The sequence below is a fragment of the Melozone crissalis genome, unplaced genomic scaffold (genome assembly GCF_028551555.1).
Source record: "Melozone crissalis strain CALT ecotype California unplaced genomic scaffold, PUWL_Pcris_2 ptg000063l_1, whole genome shotgun sequence".
NCBI classification, from domain to species: domain Eukaryota; kingdom Metazoa; phylum Chordata; class Aves; order Passeriformes; family Passerellidae; genus Melozone; species Melozone crissalis.
This window is the reverse complement of record NW_026535841.1, coordinates 3,053,900-3,077,263: the sequence shown is the minus strand read 5'-3', so window position 1 is coordinate 3,077,263 and position 23,364 is coordinate 3,053,900. Positions and strand designations below refer to the sequence as shown.

General features: G+C 60.0%; 2 protein-coding genes across 2 annotated transcripts; one reads left to right on the top strand and one right to left on the bottom strand.

Annotated features, from left to right (window-relative positions):
* The first annotated feature begins 449 nt into the window (after positions 1-449).
* On the top strand, positions 450-5,472 carry NEFH (neurofilament heavy chain). Its single transcript, XM_054288926.1, has 4 exons — positions 450-1,242; positions 2,378-2,577; positions 3,299-3,423; positions 3,729-5,472. Exons 1-4 carry the CDS (start codon positions 450-452, stop codon positions 5,377-5,379), a joined length of 2,769 nt encoding a protein of 922 aa, XP_054144901.1. The 3' UTR covers positions 5,380-5,472.
* A 1,281-nt stretch (positions 5,473-6,753) lies between these two features.
* Positions 6,754-22,914, bottom strand: THOC5 (THO complex subunit 5). The gene is made up of 20 exons (XM_054289026.1): positions 22,872-22,914; positions 21,296-21,407; positions 20,402-20,545; positions 18,882-18,995; positions 17,520-17,617; positions 16,819-16,965; positions 14,484-14,598; positions 13,923-14,055; positions 12,967-13,044; positions 12,754-12,794; positions 11,475-11,574; positions 11,238-11,346; positions 9,906-10,007; positions 9,717-9,813; positions 9,345-9,459; positions 8,253-8,356; positions 8,083-8,170; positions 7,859-7,974; positions 7,129-7,319; positions 6,754-6,951 (listed from the first exon to the last, which is right to left on the bottom strand). Exons 2-20 carry the CDS (start codon positions 21,389-21,391, stop codon positions 6,888-6,890), a joined length of 2,052 nt encoding a protein of 683 aa, XP_054145001.1. The 5' UTR covers positions 21,392-21,407; positions 22,872-22,914; the 3' UTR covers positions 6,754-6,887.
* Between the last annotated feature and the right edge of the window lie 450 nt (positions 22,915-23,364).

The following is a 23,364-nucleotide window of genomic DNA, read 5'->3' as shown; positions in this document are numbered from 1 at the left end:
CGTCCTGCGGGGTTCTCACTCTGTCCTGGGGTATCCCTGCTCCTTTCCCGGGGCTCCCATTCTCTATTCCCGGTGGTCCTGCTCCCTGACCGGGGATGTGTTCTCCCTCAAGGAGCTCCCTGCTCCCTTCCCGGGGGTCCCGCTATCTGCCCGGGGGGTTCCGTGCTCCCTGCGGGATCTCTCCGCTCCCTTCCCGGTGCTCCTGTTTGCTGCTCCCGGGCTCCCGCTGTGCCCCGTGATCCCCGTTCTCCTTTCGGGGGTAATCCTCTCCTTTCTGCTGCGGCTCCCGCTCCCCACCTGGGCGTGGCACGGGGTCCCCCGCACCCGCTGGGCTGCGGCGGCGGCGCGGGGCGGTGCCGCTGCCGGTGCCGGTGGCGGGGCGGAGCGGCCGCCCCGAGCGCTATAAAGCGGGCGGCCGCGGCGGTGCCGCAGCGAGGGCGGGGGTCGCCATGAGCCTGATGCTGGAGACGCTGCTGGGCCCCCCGGGGGGGCTCCGCAAGGAGCCGGGCCGCGCCGCCCCGCGCTCCGCCGCCTCCAGCGGCTTCTACTCGTGGCCGGCCCCGGTGGTGGGACGGGCGCGGGGCGCGGGCGGCGGCGGCGGCAGCGCGGCCGCGTCCTCCACCGAGAGCCTGGACTCGCTGAACGGCGAACCGCGGGCGCGCAACGAGAAGGAGCTGCTGCAGGTGCTGAACGACCGCTTCGCCGGCTACATCGAGCGGGTGCGGGCGCTGGAGCAGCAGAACCGGGCGCTGGCGGCCGAGGCGGCGGCGCTGCGGCAGCAGCAGGCGGGGCGCTCGGCCATGGGCGAGCTCTACGCGCGGGAGCTGCGGGACATGCGGGGCACCGTGCTGCGCCTGGGCGCCGAGAAGGGCCAGCTGCGGCTGGAGCGGGCGCGCCTGGCCGAGGACGTGGCGGCGCTGCGGGGAAGGCTGGAGGACGAGGCTCGGCAGCGCTCGGAGCTGGAGGCGGCGGCCCGCGGGCTGGCGCAGCGCTCGGCACAGGAGGAGCGGGCGCGGGCGCCGCTGGAGGAGCGAGCCCGGGCGCTGCGGGAGGAGGCGGAGCAGCTGCGGAGGCAGCACCGCGCCGAGGTGGGAGCGCTGCTGCGCGGGGCGCGGCCCGAGCTGCCCGCCGAGCCGCCCGCCTCCCTGCGGCCCGGAGTCACCGCCGCGCTCCGCGACCTGCGCGCACAGCTGGAGGGCACGGCCGCCCGCAGCACCCTGCAGGCCGAGGAGTGGTTCCGCGGTGAGTGCCAGGGTGGGGCCGCCGAACGCGCCGGGAGCATCCCGGGACCTCCCCCGGGACGCGCGGGGCTGCCGCACTCCGGGATGGGCTTGGAGCAAAGGGAGGCCCGAGGGATGCGGAACCCTCCGCTCTTTGTATCGTGTTAGTTACCCCCACCCCGGGAGGTGCAGGGACCCCTCCCACCTCTCCTGTGCTCCTGGAGGGTGTTGGGATAGCGAGACCCCCTCTATTGTGCTCTCGGAGGGTTAGTGCCCCCTACTCTAGCAGTGTGCAGGGACCTCCCGTACATCCAGCACCCTGGGAGGGCTTCAGGGTGACCCCATCCCTGCCAGCAGAGCCCCAGTGCCCGCGGGTGCCCTGCCCGACTCCCCTCTGCCCCGCAGTGAGTTCCGAGGAGGGTTCCAGGACCAAGTTTTTGGGGTGCCGGACCCCCCGATGCTGCAGGGAATTGTGCTGGTCCCTCTGAGCCGGGACGAGACCGGGGGTGCTTGCAGCGCTGGGGGGGCGGGACCGCATCCCTGACGCGGGAGGGGAGGACAGAGAGTGGCCTTTTTTGGGGTGGGAGGACAGTACGGTGCAGAGGGTGGGGTAGGAACCCCAAAAGCCGCCTGGCACCCCAGGCTGAGCCCCGGGCGCGCAGGGCGGCTCCAGCACCGCGGACAGCGGCGCTTCAGCACCGCGGGCAGCGGCAGCGCCGACCCGGGCGCCCGTCCCGCGGGGCGGGGGCTGCCCCGGGAGCCGCAGGATCGCTGCTCCCCGTTCCTGTCCCCTTATTCTGTGCCCCCCCTCGTCCCCTGGGGTGTCCGCAGGGCGCTGCGGCAAACCCCCCCCGCCTCGGGCCAGGGCTGTGGGGCGGGGGGCTGTGGCACAGCTGAAGGGGAGGCGGGGGCTGCAGCGAGGATCTGCACTGGCTGAAGTCCACCATGGCAGAAACAGCCCCGAGCTCGTCTTGCCCGTCCTCCTTCACTTCCCGGCAGAGATGGAGGGAGGGGTGGGGAAGGCAGAGTGCTCAGGGAGCCCGGGGTGGCTCTGCAGAGGACAGGGACGTGTGGCACGAACAGGTTTGGGTTTCCCCAAGGAGGGGAGGCTGCAGCCTCCCTCCCTCCCGCCCTGCAGCTTCCCTTTTCCCTCGCAGTGAGGCTGGACAAGCTGTCGGAGGTGGCCAAGGTGAACACGGACGCCATGCGCCTGGCCCAGGAGGAGATCTCCGAGTACCGCCGGCAGCTCCAGGCCAAGACCACCGAGCTGGAGGCCCTCAAAGGGACCCAGGAGTCGCTGGAGAGGCAGAGGCAGGACTCGGAGGAGCGCCACCATGCAGATGTCCTGTCCTACCAGGTGCCGTGGCGCAGTGGGCAGCGGCCCAGGCTGGGGAGGGACCATCCCTCTGCTGGGGAGGGGCAGCGCTGGGGTTTGGCTTCTGGGATGGGAAGGAGTTGTGGGACATGCTTGGGGCTGTGCCAGAACTGGCCTTCCCCAGCCCACAGGGACCAGGAGCCCAGAGCCTGAGGTGGTGTCCGGGCTGTTGTGTCCCTCAGCTGCCCCATGGCTCTGCCTGGCACTGATCTGCCTGTGAGGACGGTCACAAACGCCATGGAAGTGTGTCCAGGCTTTGCCACATCCTGTCCTCCAGATCTGAGAAGTGAGGGCTGCCTTGGTGGCCTTGGAATGAAGTGCAGTCCCCAGGGTGGTTCTCACCAGCCTCCAGCTGGAGTTCAGTTGCCACTGGACTCACTCAAGTCCTAGAAGCATTCCCACAGCGTGTCCCTGCTGGAGGCAGTGCTGGGAGCATGCCAGGGGCTCAGCTGGAGTGCAGCTCCTTGCTCAGGGCATGCAGGGCTCCTGCCAGGTCCCCCAAGGCACCTGGACACCCTGGGAGCACCCCTGGCTGTGTCCCCTTCCCTGTGTCTGCAGGAGGAGGTGGCTGCAGACTCCTCCGTGAGGACAACTTGGTGCTGGAGACCAGGGGACAGTTTAGGGGTGCTTGTGTGTTTCCCTGCTCCTGGGGACTGTGTCATGTGTCTCCCCCCCAACCCATTACTGCTCTGTGTGCCCACAGGAAACCATCCAGCAGCTTGACAACGAGCTGAGGAACACCAAGTGGGAGATGGCAGCTCAGCTCCGCGAGTACCAGGATCTGCTCAACGTCAAGATGGCCCTGGACATTGAAATTGCTGCCTACAGGTACGGGGGGCAGGGGAAGGTGTGGGGGGTCTCACCCAGGTCTGCTCAAGGTCCCTTGTTAACATCTGAGCTCTTTCTGGTGAGCTAACCATCCATCCATGGTGGGCAATGTCCAGCTGGGTGACCCCGTGGTGTGTGGAGGGAAGGGCAAGGAAACCTGCTCATCCCAGGCCACAGGAGCAGGAGGATCATCCAGGATGGGGCAGGGAGGGAGGTGGAGCTGCAGGACATTGCTGGCAGCTCCTGGTCATGGGGGGACAGGAGAAGCCATCACTGAGTGCCCTGCTCTGGTCTCTCCCTGGCAGAAAGCTCCTGGAAGGGGAGGAGTATCGGCTCGAGACTGGCATTGGGATGCTCTCCTACCCCGAGGTGGTGCCCAAGCCTCCCAGCATCACCACCAGCATCAAGGTGAAGAGCGAGGAGAAGATCAAGGTGGTGGAAAAATCAGAGAAGGAGACAGTGATTGTGGAGGAGCAGACTGAGGAAATCCAGGTGACCGAGGAGGTCACAGAGGAGGAGGAGGAGGCTGAGAAAGAGGCTGAGGAGGAAAAAGCTGAAGAGAAGGAGGAAGAAGAAGAAGAGGAGAAAGCTGAAGAAGAGGGAGAAGAAAAGGCCAAGTCTCCTGCAAAGGAGGAGGCTGAGTCCCCCTCAAAGGAAGAGGCCAAGTCCCCAGAGAAACCTGAGTCCCCCTCAAAGGAAGAGGCCAAGAGCCCAGCAGTCAAGTCCCCTGAAAAGCCCCCGTCCCCCTCAAAGGAGGGGGCCAAGACCCCAGTTGTGAAATCCCCAGAGAAACCTGCAACCCCCTCAAAGGAGGAGGCCAAGAGCCCGGCTGTGAAGTCCCCAGAGAAACCCCCGAGCCCCTCTAAGGAGGAAGCCAAGCCTCCAGCTGTCAAATCCCCTGAAAAGCCACCAATGCCCCCTAAGGAGGAGGCCAAGACCCCGACAGTGAAATCCCCAGAGAAACCCACACCTCCCTCAAAAGAGGAGGCCAAGACCCCAACTGTCAAGTCCCCAGAGAAACCCCCAGCCCCTTCTAAAGAGGAGGCCAAGCCCCCAGCAGTGAAATCCCCAGAGCCACCTGCAACTCCCTTGAAGGAGGAAGCCAAACTCCCCGCTGTGAAGTCCCCAGAGAAGCCCCCAAGCCCCTCAAAGGAAGAAGCCAAACCCCCAGCTGTGAAGTCCCCAGAGAAGCCCCCAAGCCCCTCAAAGGAAGAAGCCAAACCCCCAGCTGTGAAGTCCCCAGAGAAGCCCCCAAGCCCCTCAAAGGAAGAAGCCAAACCCCCAGCTGTGAAGTCCCCAGAGAAAGCCAAATCTCCTGTGAAGGAGGAGGCCAAGTCTCCACAGAAGGAGGTGGCTCCAGCCAAGGAGCCCAGCCCAAAGGCCCCGGCCAAGGAGGAGCAGCCCAAGGAGGTGAAGGCTCCCTCCAAGCCTGAGGAGGCTAAGAAGGAGGAAGCTCCCAAGAAGGACATCCCAGCCAAGGCAGAGGAGAAACCCGAGGAGAAACCAAAGGAGAAGGCGGCTGCTGTGCCAGAGCCTCCAGCTCCACAGGCCAAAGAGACCAAGCCAAGCCCCAAACCTGCCGAAGAGGGAAAAGCTGAGGAGGCTCCAGCAAAACCTCAGCAGGAGGTGAGCAAAGCAGCCACCAAGGAGGCTGAAAAGCCAAAGGCTGAGGAGCCCAAGAAGAAAGTAGAAGAGCCCAAGAAAGAGAAGGCAGAGGAGCCCAAGAAGGCAGAAGAGCCCAAGAAAGAGAAGGCGGAAGAGCCCAAGAAGGAGAAGGCAGAGGAGCCTAAGAAGGTGGAGGAACCCAAGAAGGAGAAGGCAGAGGAACCCAAGAAAGCAGAGGAACCCAAAGCTAAAGCAAAACCCAAAGATGAGCCCAAAGCCAGTAAGGAACCCCCCAAAGCCGAGGCTCCCTCCAGCAAGGAGGGCACAGCCCCAGAGCCGGGGAAGAAGTGACGGAAAGGTCCCGGGAGCCGCAGGCACCTCCGGGCACGGGAGCTGCTCCGCTCCCTGCCATGGCTGGGCCCGGGGTGGGAGCCCAGGGACCCCCAGGACCCTCAGGCCAGGCTTTCCCTTAGCAATAGGCCCGTGAGAGCCCCTCGGGTGGGCGATTGCTTCCCTCGCAGAACGTGATATTCGCCGAGCGCCACATTTAAACACTTGAATATAACCCAGGAGAAGAGGGGGGACCCCCAGGGGAACCCCACCACCCTTCTCCTCTAAGTGCATTTATTTAATGTATGTGCAATGGATGGATGAGTGCAATGCAGAGCTGTAGCTGCTTGGGGGGGCTGGCGGGGTCCTGCCCTGCCCTGGAGGTGCCAATCCCTCTGGGCAGAGGTGGGAGAGGCTGGGAGCTGCTGGAATGCTCACAGACACACACGGTGCACCAGGAACCTCAGCCCACTGATCTTTGCTTTCTGTGCAATAACCAAATAAAAGTGCTTACAGAGACACCCTGGCTCTGCTGGTTTGTCCTGGGGAGAAGACGGGGAAGGAAGGTGGGAATGTGGCACTGGGATCTGTCACCCATGACTGGGGTGGGGCTTTCCAGAGGGGAAACACACCCCACAGCAGGCACGAGGACCCTGTGTCCTGAGCATGGAAACAGGGCCAGGCTGTCATGCCTTCCTAAGGATTTCAGTGTGTTTTTTCCCTTCCTTCTTTTTTTAAAGCCTGGCTCCCAAGGGACTGGGAGAGCCTGGTTTAACCCAAGGGCTGCGGCACAGCCCGGCACTGCAGCACTGAACCGAGGGCAGGGCAGGGCTAGGGGAGCAGGAGAGGGGCTCTCAGCCCTGCTGGGGGAGAAATCACTGCCAGGGGAGCACAGAGAGGCTGAGATGAAGGAGGGACAGTGACAACAGTGACCTTGGGAGAGGGAATGGAACCCCAGCTCTGCCAGCCTGGGACCCCCACACAGAGCGCTGCAGCGGAGGGGGCACATCCCAACTGTCTGATGCCAAGCAGGACAAGCCAGGATGTCCCACCCCTCCTCCTGCCTGTCCCAGGACCCTGCTCTGCTCCCCTCCAAGGCCAGGGAGCAGAGAACCCCCCCAGGAGGCAGGGATTGTGCTGAGTGGGATGGCAGCCAGCGGGCAAGGACAGGCTGGGCTGCACTGCGGGCTCTGAAGGGGCTATTTTTAGCCACCTCAGTTTTTAGCCACCTCAGCTCCCCAGTCCCCATGGTGGGGAGGGAAGTCAGGAGGCAGGAAGCATCCCTGGAAAGGCTGTCAGAGCCCAGGGCTGGGACACAAGGCTTGCTGCAGCCCTCACAGCTCCCTCATCCCAGCCCCTCTGCACAGACAAGGCACCCACATAGTTTTTCTTTAGCTCAGTTTAATCCCTTTGACTACAAAACCTTCAAACAAACCCCAAAACATTGTAAAAGGAGCAGAAACGTCAGGATGGGAACACTCCTCCCACAGAGTGAATGAGTCCCATCCCAGAGCGAGCCCCAGGGCTGCTCAGCGGTGGCTGAAGAACCCCTGGGGGTAGTTGAACTTGAAGGGTTTCAGGCGCAGGGGACCCCTGGAAGAGGAGAAGAAGGGAGGCTGTGACCACAGGGATCAGGAACCTCCCATAGCACCCACAGACAAGGCCCAGTTTTGGGGCTATTATGGGGGCTGATCCCTCTAGGACAGGTTTCCAGGAGCAGCAATGCCACCAGAGCCCCTGGCAGCACCCTCACCCCCAGGCAGCTCCCACCTGACCAGGCGCAGACACATCTTCTCCTGGGGGAATTCCTTGGGCCCCTCCACGCTGGGATCGTGGGGCTCTGTCTCCAGGTACACGTCCAGCACCATGCACAGCCGCTGCAGCTGGTTGGTGAGCAGCTGGTAGCCAGGTTTGGGCCCCCACAGCTCCTTGTAGTAGACATTGACCTCGCTCTCCATGGCCTGGAAAACAGGGATGAGGTTGGCACAGGGTTGGATCTCTACCCTGCAATCCCAGGAGTGTCGCGGACATCTTATATGAAAAATCTTTTTTTTTAGGATTTTTCCTCTTAAAAAGCTGAGAGGTTTCAGGAACAAAATGTAAACATTGATTATTTGCTGCTGTGGAATGCAACAGGTGGATCTTCAATTAGCTCATGTTAGATGTTTGTAATTAATAGTGAATCACAGTGAACCTCAGACAGAGAGCTCGAGCTACAAAATTTGTTATCACTCTTTGCTATTTTATTCTTAGCTAGCCTTCTGATGAAATCCTTTCTTCTATTCCTTTAGTATAGTTTTAATGTAATATATATCATAAAATAATAAATCAAGCCTTCTGAAACATGGAGTCAGATCCTCATCTCTTCCCTCAACCTGAGACCCCTGTGAACACCATCACACAGGAGTGTCCAGCTACCAGCTCACCCCAATACCCCCTTGTTATGGGCACAGAACTGCAGGGGACACCCCCAAAAATGCAGCCCCCCACCCCACAGTACTCGAATGTTGTCGTCGTTGCTGCTGTTCCTCTCTCCCTTCCAGTTGAGGCACAGGCTGAAGACAGGAGGCAGCGTGGAATAACCTGGGTTCAGCACCACAGCTGCCTGGAGCTTGGCTGAGCAGGAAAAAGGTGTCACTGACAGGGCCTCCAGCCAGGGGGGCTACCCATGAGGCTGCCCTGGGATGAGGCTTGGGAGCTCCCAAGGGAAGGAAAGGTGCCTACCTGTTCCCCTCTCTATCAGGGCCATGTAGTAGAGGTGAGTGTCTTCAGCCAAGCCAGCCTCTATCACATCCTTAGTGTAGGGCAGCTCCTGAGAGGAGAAAGAGGAATGATGGCTGCAGTGCCATGTGGGAGCTGGAAGGGAGGGATTCAGCCTCGTGCTCAGCACTTACAGCATAATCCTCATAGGGAATGGCAGTCCACTTCACCAGGCGGGACACGATCTTGGTGGGGAAGAGCTGCTGGCACTCGCTGGACACCGGCACAACGCCGTGCTCTGAAAGCAAGGACAGGGCTGGGGACACTGCTCTGCCACTGTCCTGCAGTGGGGACACTCCCAAAGCGGGACCTGGGCACGATGTTATCCTCCAGCAGCTCCACCAGGTGCCCAGCAGAGCCCAGGCTGTGATCCCACTGGATCCCTGGGCTGTGATCCCATGGGATCCCTGGCTTGTGATCCCACTGGATCCTTGGGCTGTGATCCCATTGGATCCCTGGGCTGTGATCCCACGGGATGCCTGGGCTGTGATCCCACGGGATCCCTGGGCTGTGATCCCATGGCATCCTTGGGCTGTGATCCCACTGGAGCCCTGGGCAGCTTGACAAGCACACAACATGCATGGTGTGCAGCTCACCTCCCACCATTCCCAAATCACCTCCCAGCACTGGGATGGCCATTCCCAAAGAGGTGCTGGGCATTGGAAAGGGCAGAGCCTTCCTCTGCCACCCAAAATCGGGCAGTTCCTTCATTCCTACAACTCCCAAGGGCTGAGGGAACAACTGAGAATGCTGAGGGTGGCACTGCCACCCACCAAATGTCACATCAGCCAGCTGATGTCTCCTCTCCTGTGATTGCTGCTGTTCCCCTCTCTCTCCCAGTGCAGGCACTGGCTGAAGATGGGCAGCAGGTTGGAATAACTGGGATTCAGGACCATGGCCACCTGGAGCTTGGCTGAGCAGGGAAGAGATGCTTCCCTGCATGAGGATCCTGCCACTGCACCCTTGTCCCCAGGGAATGGGCAGGACCCTGCCACTGCACCCCTGTCCCCAGAAAGGGCAGGACCTTGCTACTGCACCCCTGTCCCCAGGGAAGGGCAGGGAGCCTGGCAGGACCCTGCCACGGTACTCATGTCCCAATGGAAAGGGCAGGGAGCCTGGCAGGACTCTGCCACTGCACCCCTGTCCCCAGGGAAGGGCAGGGAGCCTGGCAGCATCCTGCCACTGCACCCCTGTCCCCATGGCAGGGTGGGGAGCCCAGCACTCACCTAGGGATGCAAACTGCTTGTGCAGGGCCAGGCGGGACTGCAGGCGGCTCCGGAGCAGCTTCACTGTCAGCTCCATGTGGCTGGCACTCAGGGAATTGTCAGCAGCCACCGTGTGCTGTGGGCAGGAGGGATGTCAGGCCAGGAGCCACATCCCCACAGGGACAGGCACCCATCATTCAGGCACTAAAAGGGCTTGGACTGTCACATGTGTGACAGGAAATACATCAGTGTGGCCCCACACACAGAGCCAGCCCAGCTCAGCCTGTCGTCCCAGCCATGGTTTGGGGACAGCTGGTGCCAGCAGGGGGACAGGACAGGACCCCAAAGCTCAGACCAATGTTGTGGGGGAGAAGGGAGGGGTTTGTGCCATGCCTGAGGCTGCTCCTTGGGGAAATGCAGGCCACCCAGCTTCTGCACCCACACGTAGGGGTGTCCCAGCTCTGTCACGTAGTCACTCAGGGTCAGGATGCTGTGGGGACAATGAGGAAGGGTCACATCAAGCAGGGAGGATTTGCTGTGCTGGAGCAAGGGACTAATGGCAATGGCCTGGGTGTCACTCACCCCACTTTATCAAACTGGAACTGGTTGGCAGGGTTGGGAGTTTTCCTGCCGTGGTCCCCTGGGTAGAGGCAGTTGAGGAGGGAGTCTGGGGAGAGCAGGTCCCTGGCAGAAAGAGAGGAGAGGTCAATCAGCAGCAGTCTGGGCTCCTCATCCCTCCATGAACAGGCTCCAAGCCCAGAGAAGGGGATTATGAGCTTCATGAGCTCAAGAGCAGAATGACTTTCCCCTGATTCCACTGCAAAGGGAGAGCTGTCTCCAGGATGGAAATCACAGGGCCCCAGCTCCTGCTCTTCCAGGAAGCTGCTCCCTCTAGTGCTGTGAAATTCCTCCTGTCTGACTGCTCACAGGACTGACCAGGCACAATGGGCTGCAGGATTTGGGGTCTGGCTCAAGGCACAGCCTCCCTGGTTTGGGGTAACACAGCCAAGGGCAGCAGGAGGGAGGGAACACCCTGCACAGGATCTCCAGCTGCTGTCACAGAGGGTTTGGGGTGTCTGCAGCAGGAAGAGAACCCCAACAGGATGAGGAGGCTGCATATGGGACAGGCTGGGAAGCAGCACCTGCTCCCAGGCAAGCTCAGACCAGCTTTTCCCACCTCCCTCCTCCTCAGGCACCTCCTGTGCCAGGGAGAGCCACCAGAGAGCTGGCAGCTGCTGGGAGCTCCCTGGGCAGGCTCCCAAAGCTGCCACTTCAGCTTTTCCTCACACCAATCAGGCTCTGCAGGCTCTGGGGAGCACAGGCAGCTGCATCTCTGGAGCTCAGGACAAGGTGACCTCAGGAACAGGCAGGTGAGGGAGCTGCCAGGCTCTGCCTGTGGGAGGGAGGCTGAATGTGTCAGCAGGAGAGACTTTCCCTCAGTTCCTGACAGCTCTGGCACTGCTGAGAGGCTCCCAAACTCCCTGAGTCTGGCTTGTCATGGCAGAGGAGAGGGGGAGGAGGTTGCTTGGGCTGTGCAGGGCTCCCAGACCCACGGGGGCAGAGGGGGCCCTGCCTGATGAGCTCTGAGCTGTGTAGGGTTCCTAGATCCCACAGAATCACTGCCTGATGAGCTCGAGGCTGTGCAGGGCTCCCAAATCCCACAGAATCACAGCTCAATGATCTCCAGGCTCTGCAGGGCTCCCAAATCCCATGGAGTCACTGCCCAATGACCTCCAGGCTCTGCAGGACTCTCAAACCCCATGGAGTCACTGCCCAATGATCTCCAGGCTCTGCAGGGCTCCCAAACCCCATGGAGTCACTGCCCAATGATCTCCAGGCTCTGCAGGGCTCCCAAACCCCATGGAGTCACTGCCCAATGATCTCCAGGTTGGTTCCCCACAGGGCTCTCCTTACCCAGCACTGATGGCCGTGGTCATCTCCATGGCAGTGGTCACCTTGGCTTTCACTGTCATGACGTTGAGGTTCATCAGGTAGTGGAAGGTGAGGTGAAGCACGTTCTCATCTGCCCACACAGAAGGGGTGACATTGGTGCCTGCTCCAGCTCAGAGAAACCCCTCCACACTTCCAGCTCCTCCCAGGGTGCTGCTGGGGACAGTCCCTGAGCTGCTGTCCCACCCCAGAGCCCCTCACCTTTGCACTTCAGGTCCAGGGTGACAGACAAGGGGTGTCTCTTCAGCATCTCCTTGCGTTTGTCGTCCAGCTGCACACCCAGGGTGGGCCTGCGCCGCTTCTGGGGGGACAAAACAGCTGTGAGAGCCTTCTCCTGCTCCTCACCAACCCATGGCCCTTCCCAGCACACAGCTCCTTCCCTCCAGTCCAGCTCCACAATCCCCCAGCACCATGGTCACTGTCCTGGGGAGGGAGAGGAGCAGGAAACCCTCGCTCAGCTCCAGCTCCTGTCACTCCTTCAGCTCCAGGAAATGTCTCCACTCCTGGGAGACAAAGCCAAGGACTTGCTGGCCCAAAAGCTTTCCCACTGCAAGAGGCAGAACCTGGAATCACTGAATGCTTTAGGTTGGAAAAGCCCTCTGAGAGCATCAAGTCCAACCATCCCTGCAGCACTGCCAAGGCCACCACTGTCCCATGTCCCCCTGTGCCACAATCACATGGCTGTTCAATCTCTCCAGGAATGGGGACTTCCCCACTGCCCTGGGCAGCTGTGCCAGGCTGGACAGCCCTTTCTGTGAAGGAATTTTCCCAATATCCTCCTCTGGCAGATCTCCTTTCATCCTGTCCCTGTTCCCTGGAGCACAGCCCAACCCCCCCGGCTGTCCCCTCCTGTCAGGAGCTGTGCAGAGCCACAAGGGCCCCCTGAGCCTCCTTTGCTCCAGGCTCAGCCCCTTCCCAGCTCCCTCAGCCTCTCCTGGGGCTCCAGCCCCTTCCCAGCTCCATGCCCTTCTCTGGACACAAGACCCTTCCCTTTACCCTTCCCCACAGAACATCCCCATATACCTGGCTCTGCTGCTGCTGGTGGGAGTGGAGGCCCAGAGCCCCTTCAGGCTTTGCTGCTGGGAGCAACCAGCACCTCCATCCTCCCCTCAGCATCCAGCAGGAATTATTTGTAGAACAAACACTTCCTCCAAGGAGTGCTGAACAAGCCCTGGTGCAGAGAATGCTTTTGGCACGGGATGGACAAAGATCCCTCCCTGTTGGACACAGCTCCCTGCCCTCAGGCTATTTATACAAAGTGGAGCAGCTCCAGTCGGAGCTGCAGGGATGGGACACGAGAGGAGCAGCTCTGTCCCCTGCCTGCTCCTGCATTTGGGACACCAGCTGGAAATGGCAGCTCCCTCCTCCCAGGAAAGGTCAGCATTTGACATCACTGCAGTTCCACACACGCTCAGAGTGTGCAGGGGCAGTTCCCAGCCCCAGCCAGCTCTCCCCAGAGGGGGACAGTGCTGTCCCTTACCGTGGTTTGCTCCTCCTCTGCGTCGGAATCGCTCTCATCATCTGTGCAGAGAGAGAGGGGTGTCAGCAGGGACCACCCAGGGCTCAGCTCTCCCACCACCAGCAGGACCACCAGGGCTTTTCCCAAGCCCTGACACCCCTCTCCCAACAGAAACAGGGTCCCAGGAGCTGCAGGCACAGAGGAACAAGTCCCCAGGGCAACACCACAACTCACCCTGTGAGTCCTCAGGTGGTTTATAAAGGGCCTTGGCTTCCTCCACGCTCCCTTCAATGGCCACCACCAGCTTCTTATCTGCAGAGGAGACAGGAAAACTGAGTTAGGAATGCCACTCCTGCTGCAAAGGCAGTGAGCAGAGCAGCCCTGCCCCTAAAGCTCCTGGTTCCTGCTGAAGGAAGCTCCAGCAAAAGGCCAGTGGGAGAGAGGTTGTCTGGAAGGTTCTGGAAGGCCACCACTGGGCTGGATCTCCTGGGCAGGATGGATGGGGTCAGAAGACGGAAAACGCTGGGTTTTGAGGGACTCTTCCTGGAAACCATAAGGGCCAAATGTTTATTAGGAGCCAAGAGAGGTTGGGATCTGGCTTGGACAAGCAGGGACCTGGTGTGGCCAAGCACCACCATGTCCTTCCATGCTCCTCTGGCACTTAGAGGAACAGGTCACACCACAGCCCTCACCACACAGGAGGTGTGCACAGCCCAGTGGGATCCTGACCTCTTCCAGAAAATCCCTCTCAACTCAGGGAGGCTCCAGAAATCCCCCCAAAATACAAAGGGGTGAAGGTTTCCAGGTGAGCTGTGGGAATGGCCTCTACAAGGCCTGGGGTCCCCGGGTGGCACAAGGCAGGGGGTGACAGCTCTGGGGAAGCTGTGACAGCACTGAGCCAGCTCACAGGCTGCAAGGACATCCCTGCTGACCTTGGAAGGGGGGAAGGGGTGGGAAGGCAGCTTCCCAAGCACTTCTCCCAGCGAGGCAGCTGAGCAAACAAGGTTTCAAATGCTGCTGCCTCACTGCTCTGCAGGGCCACCCCACTGCTCTGCGCTCAGCAGAATCTGACAGCAGAGCAGACGGGGGAAACACCCCAAAAAGTGGTGACTGCTGCAGGCAGGAGTGACATCTGGCCTGTGGGTGGCATTGGGGGGGCACTGGGGGGGCACTGGCCCCTCGGTGCTCACCACAGGCCTGTCCATAGGCACTGGCTTGGACGAAGAGGACGTAGAGAGGCGGCGGGAGGTGCCGGGCGGTCTCATACTGCTTGTGAGCCTGGTCGAAGGGCATGAACAGGTACTCCTGCACAGGGAGGGAGGCCTGGGAATGACAGGGAGAGCCTTCATCACTGGGAGGGGAACAGCTCATCCTCCTCAGCCTGAGAGAGCAGGAGATGAAGCTGGCACAGCAGCGGTGGTGCAGGGTTAAACATGGAGAGCCCCAGGAAAGGGCTGGCAGCTGTCTCACTGGGAAAGTTTTGGATCTGGAAATAACCCAGCTCCTCCTCCTGTTCCTCCCTCCCAAGGCAGCCACAGGGGGCTGGGACTGCGTGGGGCTCTCCAGGGAAAGGCCCATTTAGCAGCTCCTGCAGCTGCAGTTCTGCAGGAATTGCTGCATAAATAAAAAAGGAAACTCTGGAGGGGTCTCAGATCTGCCCCTCGCCCACCCCGAGTGGGAATGAAACATCTCCAGACCCAAACCAGCCCCGGAGCTGCCCCTCAGTGTGACCTCCTGCAGGCCTCAGGTACCTGCATGATGCTGTTGAGTCGAGGCTGGAGGCTGCTCAGATATTCCTTCTTCACCTCAATCTCCTTCAGGATCTTTTCCTTGCTGGTCAGGCACTCCTTGTATTTCTCTGCCAGCCTAGGGGAGGGAATTCTGTCACTGCCACCCACCACAGCTCTAAACCTGCTGGGGTCCACCTGGATGATGAGCCCCAGCATTCCTGCCCTGACAGAGGGAACCAGGAGAGCTCAGACATGGGGCAAACAGAGCTCCAAACACCAAGGGCAAGGGGAGGCAGGGAGGAACTGATTTGAGATGGAAAACAGACAAGGAAAAAGGGAAGCTCAGCCTTGTGCTGTGCTCCAAAAGGGGCAGCAACTGGCTCTTCCCTCAGGAGATCTGCTCCCACACCAGGCTCTGCTGACAGCAGCCATGACCCCTCTGAGCTCCCTAAGAGGCTTTGTCCCTTCATATCCCCAGAGTCCCTTCATGTCACAGAGCCAAGGTTCAACAGAGAAAACCCAGGAAAATGCAAGCACCATGATGCTCTGAGCCCTGGATACCTCGTGTTCAGGGAGAACACAGCAAATCCCCTCACTGCTGCTGCCTGCAAGCCCTGTCCCAGCAGGAGCAGGGAACTGGGAATGGAAGTGACCTGCCCAGGACAAGGGTTCTCCGAGGGGGAACAGACCTGACCCTGCAGAATTTGGATTCTGCTTCCAAGCAAAACTGTGTTTATGGGGGTCAATGCACATCCCAAGAGGCTCCTACACAAGCTCCAGTGTTCACACACCTTCCCAAAACAGAGCTATGAAATCCCTGCACTCCACTCCAGAGGCACCTCACACAAGGTGGAGAAGAATCCAAAGCCAGTCCAATGGGGTTGCACAGCTAAAAACACCAACATAAATCATGGATGGATGTCAACAACACCAACATCATCAGAAAATGCCCAGAGCACCACTGGCATCTGCTTGTGAGCAGCTGAACAGGCCATGTTCCACCTCAGCAGTGGTGGGAGATGGACAGGGGCATTCCTTAGACACCACAGAGTGAGGACTAGGAATTCCAAGGCCTCTCAGCAATTTAATGAGCAGCTGAGGGTCTCCATGAGGTTTGCAATGATCACAGATCTGCAGGTGAACACTCCTCTGCTTGTGTCACAGGCAGAGCCAGCTGGAGGATCCTGCCTGTGCCTTCCACCAGGCAAAAGCAGCCAGGTTTTAGGGAAAAGATCTGGGAAAAGGGAAGCATGAAGGGTTGGAGGCACCCAGCACCTCATCTGCTCTGCTGAGCTGCCCTCAGGCTGCACCCACCAGCATGTTCCAACTGATCTTTCCAGAAGGTGCTCCTGGACACTGCCTGCCTGTTATCCAAACACAGGAATGCTGTGTCATGTTTGCTTTTCCCAGGGGGCAAGAGTCAGGGAGCAGCTGCGCCCTGGGACAGCGGTGACGCCAGCAGCAGGACACAGGGCTGTCCCAGCCTGTGATCAGCCAGGCAGCTCCACACCATGGCATGGAATGGGAACAGCTCCAGCCAGGATGGGCTCCCTTTGCTCCTTGGATCATCAGGCAGTGCCAGAGAATTCCCTGACCTATGGAATAAGGATCCCAGCAAGCCCAGCTCTGCACAGAGGGAATCTCCCTGCCACACAAGAGGGTGTGAAAAACTTCATCCCCACATCTGCTCTCCCAGCAGCTCTGAGTGTCTGCCCAGACCCCTGGAGCTGGGACATGGAGTGGAGACACCCTGAACTCCAGGTGTGTGCTGAAGCAAAGTGGAAATTTTACAGGGTTGAAATCTATTTTGATTTAAGTGAAATGTACATTTTTGAGTTGAGTCTGTGGTGAGAAAACAGAATTGTTTAGCCTGACTGCAAAGCCTAGGCTCAGAGAAACTGCTTCAGTGAAGGACAGAGATAAGGGGGGAGACAGAGGGTGATAGAGAGAGACAGAGACTGCTGTAAGAGCAGCTCAACCTGACCTAGGAATTCTTTCTGATAATGAAAAACTAGTGGCAAATGACACGTGAAATTTGTAAAAATGAATATGTATGAACTTATTGTGAAATTGTATGCATATGTATCTGAGAGGGGGATAAAAAGGGACCTGAAGTTCTCAGAAGTACACATGTCATTTTAGGGAAACGATTCCCACATGTGTCCAGCACTGTAATAAACATACATACAATAAACATACCGGCTTTACAACTTTCACAGAAGTTGTGGAGTTTTGATTATCTCTGCAAAACAGTGCCCAGATCCCTGGAGCTGGGACAGAGTGGGACACCCTGAACTCCAGCTGTGTGCTCAGATCCCTGGAGCAGGGGCACAGAATGGGAACACCCCTGACCCACCTCTTGCGCTGCTCCAGCTCCCAGTCCAGGCGGGCCAGGGTCTGCTGGTGGGGCTCAGTCAGGGTGATGGCAGGGCGGCTGATCTCAGGGGGGGCCTCCTTGTAGAACTCCTCCAGGCTCACCAGCTCGATCTCCTCGTGTTTGGATCTGCCAGGACACATGGATCAGACCAGGGAAAGGTGGGAAGTGCTCAATGTGTCCCACAGGAGAGTGTCCCACTGGTGCTTCCTGCCCTGCTGCTGAGCCACCACCATCAGTGAGCTGAACTTGTTTTGATCTCCACTGTCTGTGCCTAAAGGGGCTCCAGGAGAGCTGCAGAGGGACTGGGGACAAGGGGTGGAGGGGCAGGACACAGGGAATGGCTCCCACTGCCAGAGGGATATTAGGCAGGAATTGTTCCCTGGCAGGGTGGGCAGGCCCTGGCACAGGGTGCCCAGAGCAGCTGGGGCTGCCCCTGGATCCCTGGCAGTGCCCAGGGCCAGGCTGGACATTGGGGCTGGGAGCAGCCTGGGACAGTGGGAGGTGTCCCTGCCATGGCAGGGGTGGCACTGGATGAGCTTTAATGTCCCTTCCAATCCAAACTATTCCATGATTACAAACACCTGGAGCACCCACTCTGCTTTGGGTGAGCTCCCAAACTCAGGAATCCCCCACCCATCCCAGACACACCAACGCTCCCTCTGCTCCCTGGCCATCCTCACTTGAATTCCAGGCACTTGGTGATCTCTTTCTGCAGGTGCATCACCTCGTAGAGCAGGTTCTGGAGCTGCAGGTGATAGGCATCAACCTTCTGCTTTGCCTGAAACACAGACACAGCCAGAGCAGGGATGGAGCAGGAAAAACAGTCACCAAGAGAGAGTCACCGAGACCCCATCACTACAGCAGCTGGGGACAGCAGGTTTTAGGGTATGCAACAATTTTTAGGGGGAAGAATGACATTTTTAAGGGCTGGAGGAGCAAAGGATTGTGACAGGAGACTGATCCTGCTGCTTCCTCACATTTCAAAGCCAAGGCACAGGACAGGGCTCATTTGCTGGGACACACAGAGTCCCCTCTCTGAGAACTCTGGGTGTGGAGCTTCCAGGCCAATCATCCCCCCATTGATACACTTGCACAACACCAGACCCTTGAAACAGAGTTTCTGACTCCTGCTACACTTGAGACAAAAGCAGATACTGCTCCTTCATTATTGATTTATTACAGCTGCCCTGCACTCAGCAGGAGTTTATCAGGATTGGAGCCTGTCTCAAGCTGAAAAGTGTAGCTGTGGGTGTGTGTTCTGTCCCCATCTGTCAGAGCTGGGGCAGTTCTCTGCTGTTCATGGGCCAGTTTTTTCTTTATCCCTCCCACAGCCACCCCTCCCTCCAGGAGATCTCTGCTGTCCATGGCCACTGAGTGTCCCTGCAGGGCTGATCCAATCCCAGCATCCCATGGGGAGATGCTCCGCCCAGGGGAGGAGCCAAGCAGTCCTCCCTGGATCCAATCTGAGCCTGGCACAGCACAGCAGCCTTTGCCCCCTGCATTGCCAGAGGAGCAGCTTTCTGCTGCCCTGCATTGCCAGAGGGAGCCCAGGCCCATCTGCAGCAGCCCTGGAGCTGCAGAGGAAAACTCCCCCCTTGTGCAGGATCCCTGCTGCAGCAGAGCCACAGCTGGCACTGCAGGAGGGCTGAGCCCCCATGGGATGGGGCTGGGACACCCCCTGACACACAGGGGGCAGGGCATGGTCTGACTCTGTCAATGTTTTTTTTTTTTTTTTGTACTATTGCATTTGTATTTTTAATTTTCCTAGTAGAGAACTGCTATTCTTATTCCCATATCTTTGCCTGAGAGCCTCTTAAATTCAAAATTATAATAATTCAGAGGGAGGGGGTTTGCATTTTCCATTCCAAGGGAGGCTCCTGCCCTCCTGTCTGTTCAAACCAAGACAGAGCCTCCCAACAAACCCCACGACCTGGCTGAGGTGTAACTCCTCACACCACACACACAGACCAGTCAGGACCTGCCCCATCTGTGACCCCCCTAAACCCCAAGCTGCATTCCTCCCTCCCAGCCCCTCCTGGCACCTCGTGGGTCTGGTCCCTGCCCTTCTTGAGGCGGATGTGGGCCAGGCGGTTCAGCTTCTTCAGGGTCATGAAGTGCACGCAGCTCTGCACGCGCCGCTCGTCGATCTCCGAGGCCTGAGGGCAGGAGAGAGGGGTGGAAGCAGGAGGCATGGCTGGCACCTCCTCTGCAGGGGGTTCCTGCCACTAAAGGGGCTCCACGCTTTGCTATGGAGCCACATTCATGTCCCTGGGGCTGCTGAGGGAGCCTCCTGCTGCCAGACCACAGGGCTGTGCTGGGAGTCACTGGGAGGGGTCCAGGCTCCTCAGAGAATCACTGCAGCCATTTGCCTCAGCAGCAGGAACAGGGGTGGCTCAGCCTGAGGCACCTGATGTGTCCCAGGAGCCTGGGACAAGGGAGGCTATCCTATTTCCAGAGCCCAATTCCTGCCCCAGGAGCGTGGGACAAGGGAGGTTATTTGATTTTCAAAGCTAAATCCCTGCCCCAGGAGCCCAAGACAAGGGAATCTGTTCCATTTCCAGGGGCTCAATCCCTGCCCCAGCAGCCTGGAAAAGAAAGGCTGTTCCATTTCCAAAGCTAAATCCCTGCCCCATCAGCCTTCGACAAGACCCTCTCTTCCATTTCCAGAGACCCATTTCTACCCCAGCAGCCCAGGACAAGGAAGGCTGTTCCATTTCTAGGGGCTCAATCCCTACCCCAGCAGCCTGGGAAAGGGAGGTTATTCCATTTCCAGAGCTGAATCCCTGCCCCTGGAGCCCAATACAAGGGAAACTGTTCCATTTCCAGAGCCCAATTCCTGCCCCAGCAGCCTAGCAAAGGGAGGCTGTTCTATTTCCAGAGCTAAATCCCTGCCCCAGCAGTCTGGGAATGGGAGGTTATTGCATTTCCAGAGCTCAATTCCTGCCCCTGGAGCCCAATACAAGGGAAACTGTTCCATTTCCAGGGTCTCCATTCCTGCCCCAGCAGCCTTAGACAAGGAAGGCTGTTCCATTGTCAGAGCTCAATTCCTGCCCCACAGCCTGGAAAAAGGAGGCTGTTCCTCTTTCAGAATTAAATCCCTGTCCCAGGAGCCCAAGACAAGGGAAAGTGTTCCACTCCCAGAGCTCAATTCCTACCCCAGCAGCCTTGGACAAGGAAGGTTGTTCCATTTCCAGAGCTAAATCCCTGCCCCAGCAGCCTGGGAAAGGGAGGTTATTCCACCTCCAGAGCTCAATTCCTGCCCCAGCAGCCCTGGACAAGGAAAGCTGCTCCATTTCCAGGGGATTAATCCCTGCCCCAGCAGCCTGGAAAAGGGAGGTTATTCCATTTCCAGAGCTCAGTTCCTGCCCCTGGAGCTCAAGACAAGGGAAACTGTTCCATTTCCAGGGTCTCCATTCCTGCCCCAGCAGCCTGGCAAAGGGAGGCTGCTCCATTTCCCTGACTCTGCCCAGGAGACATCACACCTCCTGCTGCCTTTCCCTTGGGATTAATGAGAAACACCAAAGACAGACATGTTACACCCCACGTGGAGGCCTCTCCTCACATTCTCCTTGATGCCCCGGCTCTTCAGCTCCTGGATCTCTGCCATGAGCCTCTGGAGCTCCTGGCAGGTCTCCCTGTAGAGCTCGTAGTCCTTGATGGGGTCGCGCAGATCCACCTCGCTCTCCTCGCTGTAGTACCTGGCATCCTGCCAAGGCAAGAACACTCCTGTGGCTCATCCCTCCCCCTGCAAAGGGCTCTGGGGGACAGGCTGCCACTTCTGCCCATGAATCCTATGGCTTGACACAGGACTCAGCTCCAACAATCCCAAACCCACCAGTCACTAAAACACCTGGCAAGGTCAGGCTGTCTTTAATTGTTATAAATTTGAATTGGCAAATTCAATCTGTGCAGGGCCAGGAGTTGGACTGGAGGATCCTTGTGGATCCCTTCCAACTCAGGATATTCCATGATCTCCACGACCACAGAGGACAATCCAGAATGGTGATTGCTCCTCCTCCTCCACCCCGCTCCCCACTCTGGCTGATCCTACACTATCCTGCTGCTCACGGGAGGGTTTGAAGGCACCATGCAAATCCCTGAGGGATCTTCCAGCTTTGAGCTCACTCTCCAGAGGAGTGTTTGTGTCTCCTGAAAGAGATGGAAGCAGGTTTAGGAATTCACAGTGGGAGTTTAGGAGGCATTGGAAGCTGGGGGAACTGGATCTCACAATTCATGGAATTCCAGAATGGTTTGGGTGGGAAGGGAGGACTTTAAAGCCCATCCAGTCCCATGAGCAGGGACACCTTCCACTATCCCAGTTTCCTCCAAGGCCCATCCAACCTGGCCTGGGACGCTGCCAGGATGGGGCAGGCACAGCTTCTCTGGGATTGTTTTCCAGCAGGGAAAGCCAGGCCAGCACAGAGGGGTGTGGGCGGGGCCCTGGGCACGTCTGTACCTGGTCCGTGTCGCCCTTGCCCCGCTTGCCCTCGGCTGGGACCCCGTCCGTGCGGATCACCTTGGGCTTCCTCTTCTTGCTGGACTCGGAGGACATGGTGCTGCCGGCACGGCTGGGGAGGGAGCACGGGCTGAGCCCATGGGGGCCAAACCTGCCCGCACCGGGGCTCTCCCGGGCTCCTCCCGCCAGCCCCGCCTGGGCTCTGCAGTGTGCGCTGTGCCTCCCTCCATGCTGCACCTCCCAGCCCTCTCCAGCACAGCGAGCCTGGGGTCCGCTCCACCACAGCCCCCCTGGAGCAGCACGGCGGGCCCGGGTTCTGCTCCAGCACAGCCCCCCCGGAGCAGCACGGCGGGCCCGGGTTCTGCTCTACCACAGCCCCCCCGGAGCAGCACGGCGGGCCCGGGTTCTGCTCCAGTACAGCCCCCCAGCGCCGCTGAACTCCTCTGGGACCCCGGGCCCGAGCGCTCAGCCCCTCTCTGAGCCCCCGGACTGCGACTTTTGCCACCTCAGAGCCCTCACAGACCCGGGAGCCTTCGCTCCTCCAGAGCACCCCAGAGCCTCGCACATCCATCCCGGAGCAAACTGTCCTGCGAGCCCCTCCAGACCCGGGACACTCCACCTCTCCAGGGCCCAGCACACCGAGCCCAGAGCCCCTCACTCCCTCAGAGCCACCCCAGATCCTCACGCCGGGGTCTCTCCGCCCTCCAGAGCTCTCAGAGCCCCGCACATCCATCCCGGGGCGTCCGCTGCTCCATGCCCCCCACACCCGGGACCCTCCACCTCTCCAGAGCCCCCAGAGCCCCTCACTCCCTCAGAGCCGCCCCAGACCCTCACGCCGGGCACTCTCCGCCCTCCAGAGCCCTGAGAGCCCCGCACACCGGGCCCAGAGCCATTCACTCCCTCAGAACGGCCCCAGACCCTCAAGCCAGGGACTCTCCGCCCTCCAGAGCCCAGCACACCGGGCCCAGAGCCATTCACTCCCTCAGAGCCACCCAGACCCTCACGCCGGGGTCTCTCCGCCCTCCTGAGCCCTCAGAGCCCAGCATACCGAGCCCAGAGCCCTTCACTCCTTCAGAGCCACCCCAGACCCGGACCCTCCACCTCTCCTGAGCCCCAGAGCCCAGCACACCGGGCTCAGAGTCCTTCACTCCCTCAGAGCCACCCCAGACCCTCACACCGGGGACTCTCCGCTTCCCAGAACCCCCAGATCCCAGCACACCGAGCCCAGAGCCATTCACCCTCTCAGAGCCGCCCCACACCCTCACGCCGGGGTCTCTAAGCTTCCCAGAACCCCCAGAGCCCAGCACACCGAACCCAGAGCCCTTCACTCCTTCAGAGACGCCCCAGACCCTCACGCCGGGGTCTCTCCGCCCATACAGAGCCCTGAGAGCCCCGCACATGGGCCCGAACCCTTAGAGCTCCCCCAGCACGGGGCCTTCGCCCCCCAGGGCAGGACCCTCCAGTTCCACCGAGCCCCTGGCACAGCGGAACACAGACCGCCGGCCCCTCCGCAGCCCCAGGGCCGGAGCCGCTCCCCCATCCCCGGCCGGGGGTCCCGGCCCACCCCGGCACTCACCGCGCCTCGCCTCCGCGTCTCCGGAAATGACGTCACGGAGCACAGAGCGCGGCGCGGAGCGGCGGCCGCTGCTCCACGCGCCCCCTGGCGGACCGGGCACCCTGGAGGACCCGCGGGGCGCACTGGGGGCGTGGCTCCGTGAAATGGGCGTGGCTGAACAAAGGGGCGTGGCCACACGTGAGCCCTCCACACTGGGGGCGCTGGTGGGACTGGGGGCGTTCTGGTGCAGGAGGGCACCCACAGGGGGGGCTTGGAGGGGTCCCAAAAGCACTGATGGGTGTCCATGGTCAGGGATGAGTCCCTGATGGCACTGGGGGTACTCATGGGCCCGGGATGGGGTCCCTGGTGGCACAGGGGGTACCCATGGGCTTGGGATGGAGTCCCTGACGGCACTGGGGGTACCCATACACTTGGGATGGAGTCTCTGATGGCACTGGGGTACACATGGGCTTAGGATGGGGTCCCCAGTGGCTCTGGGGGTACCCATTGGCTA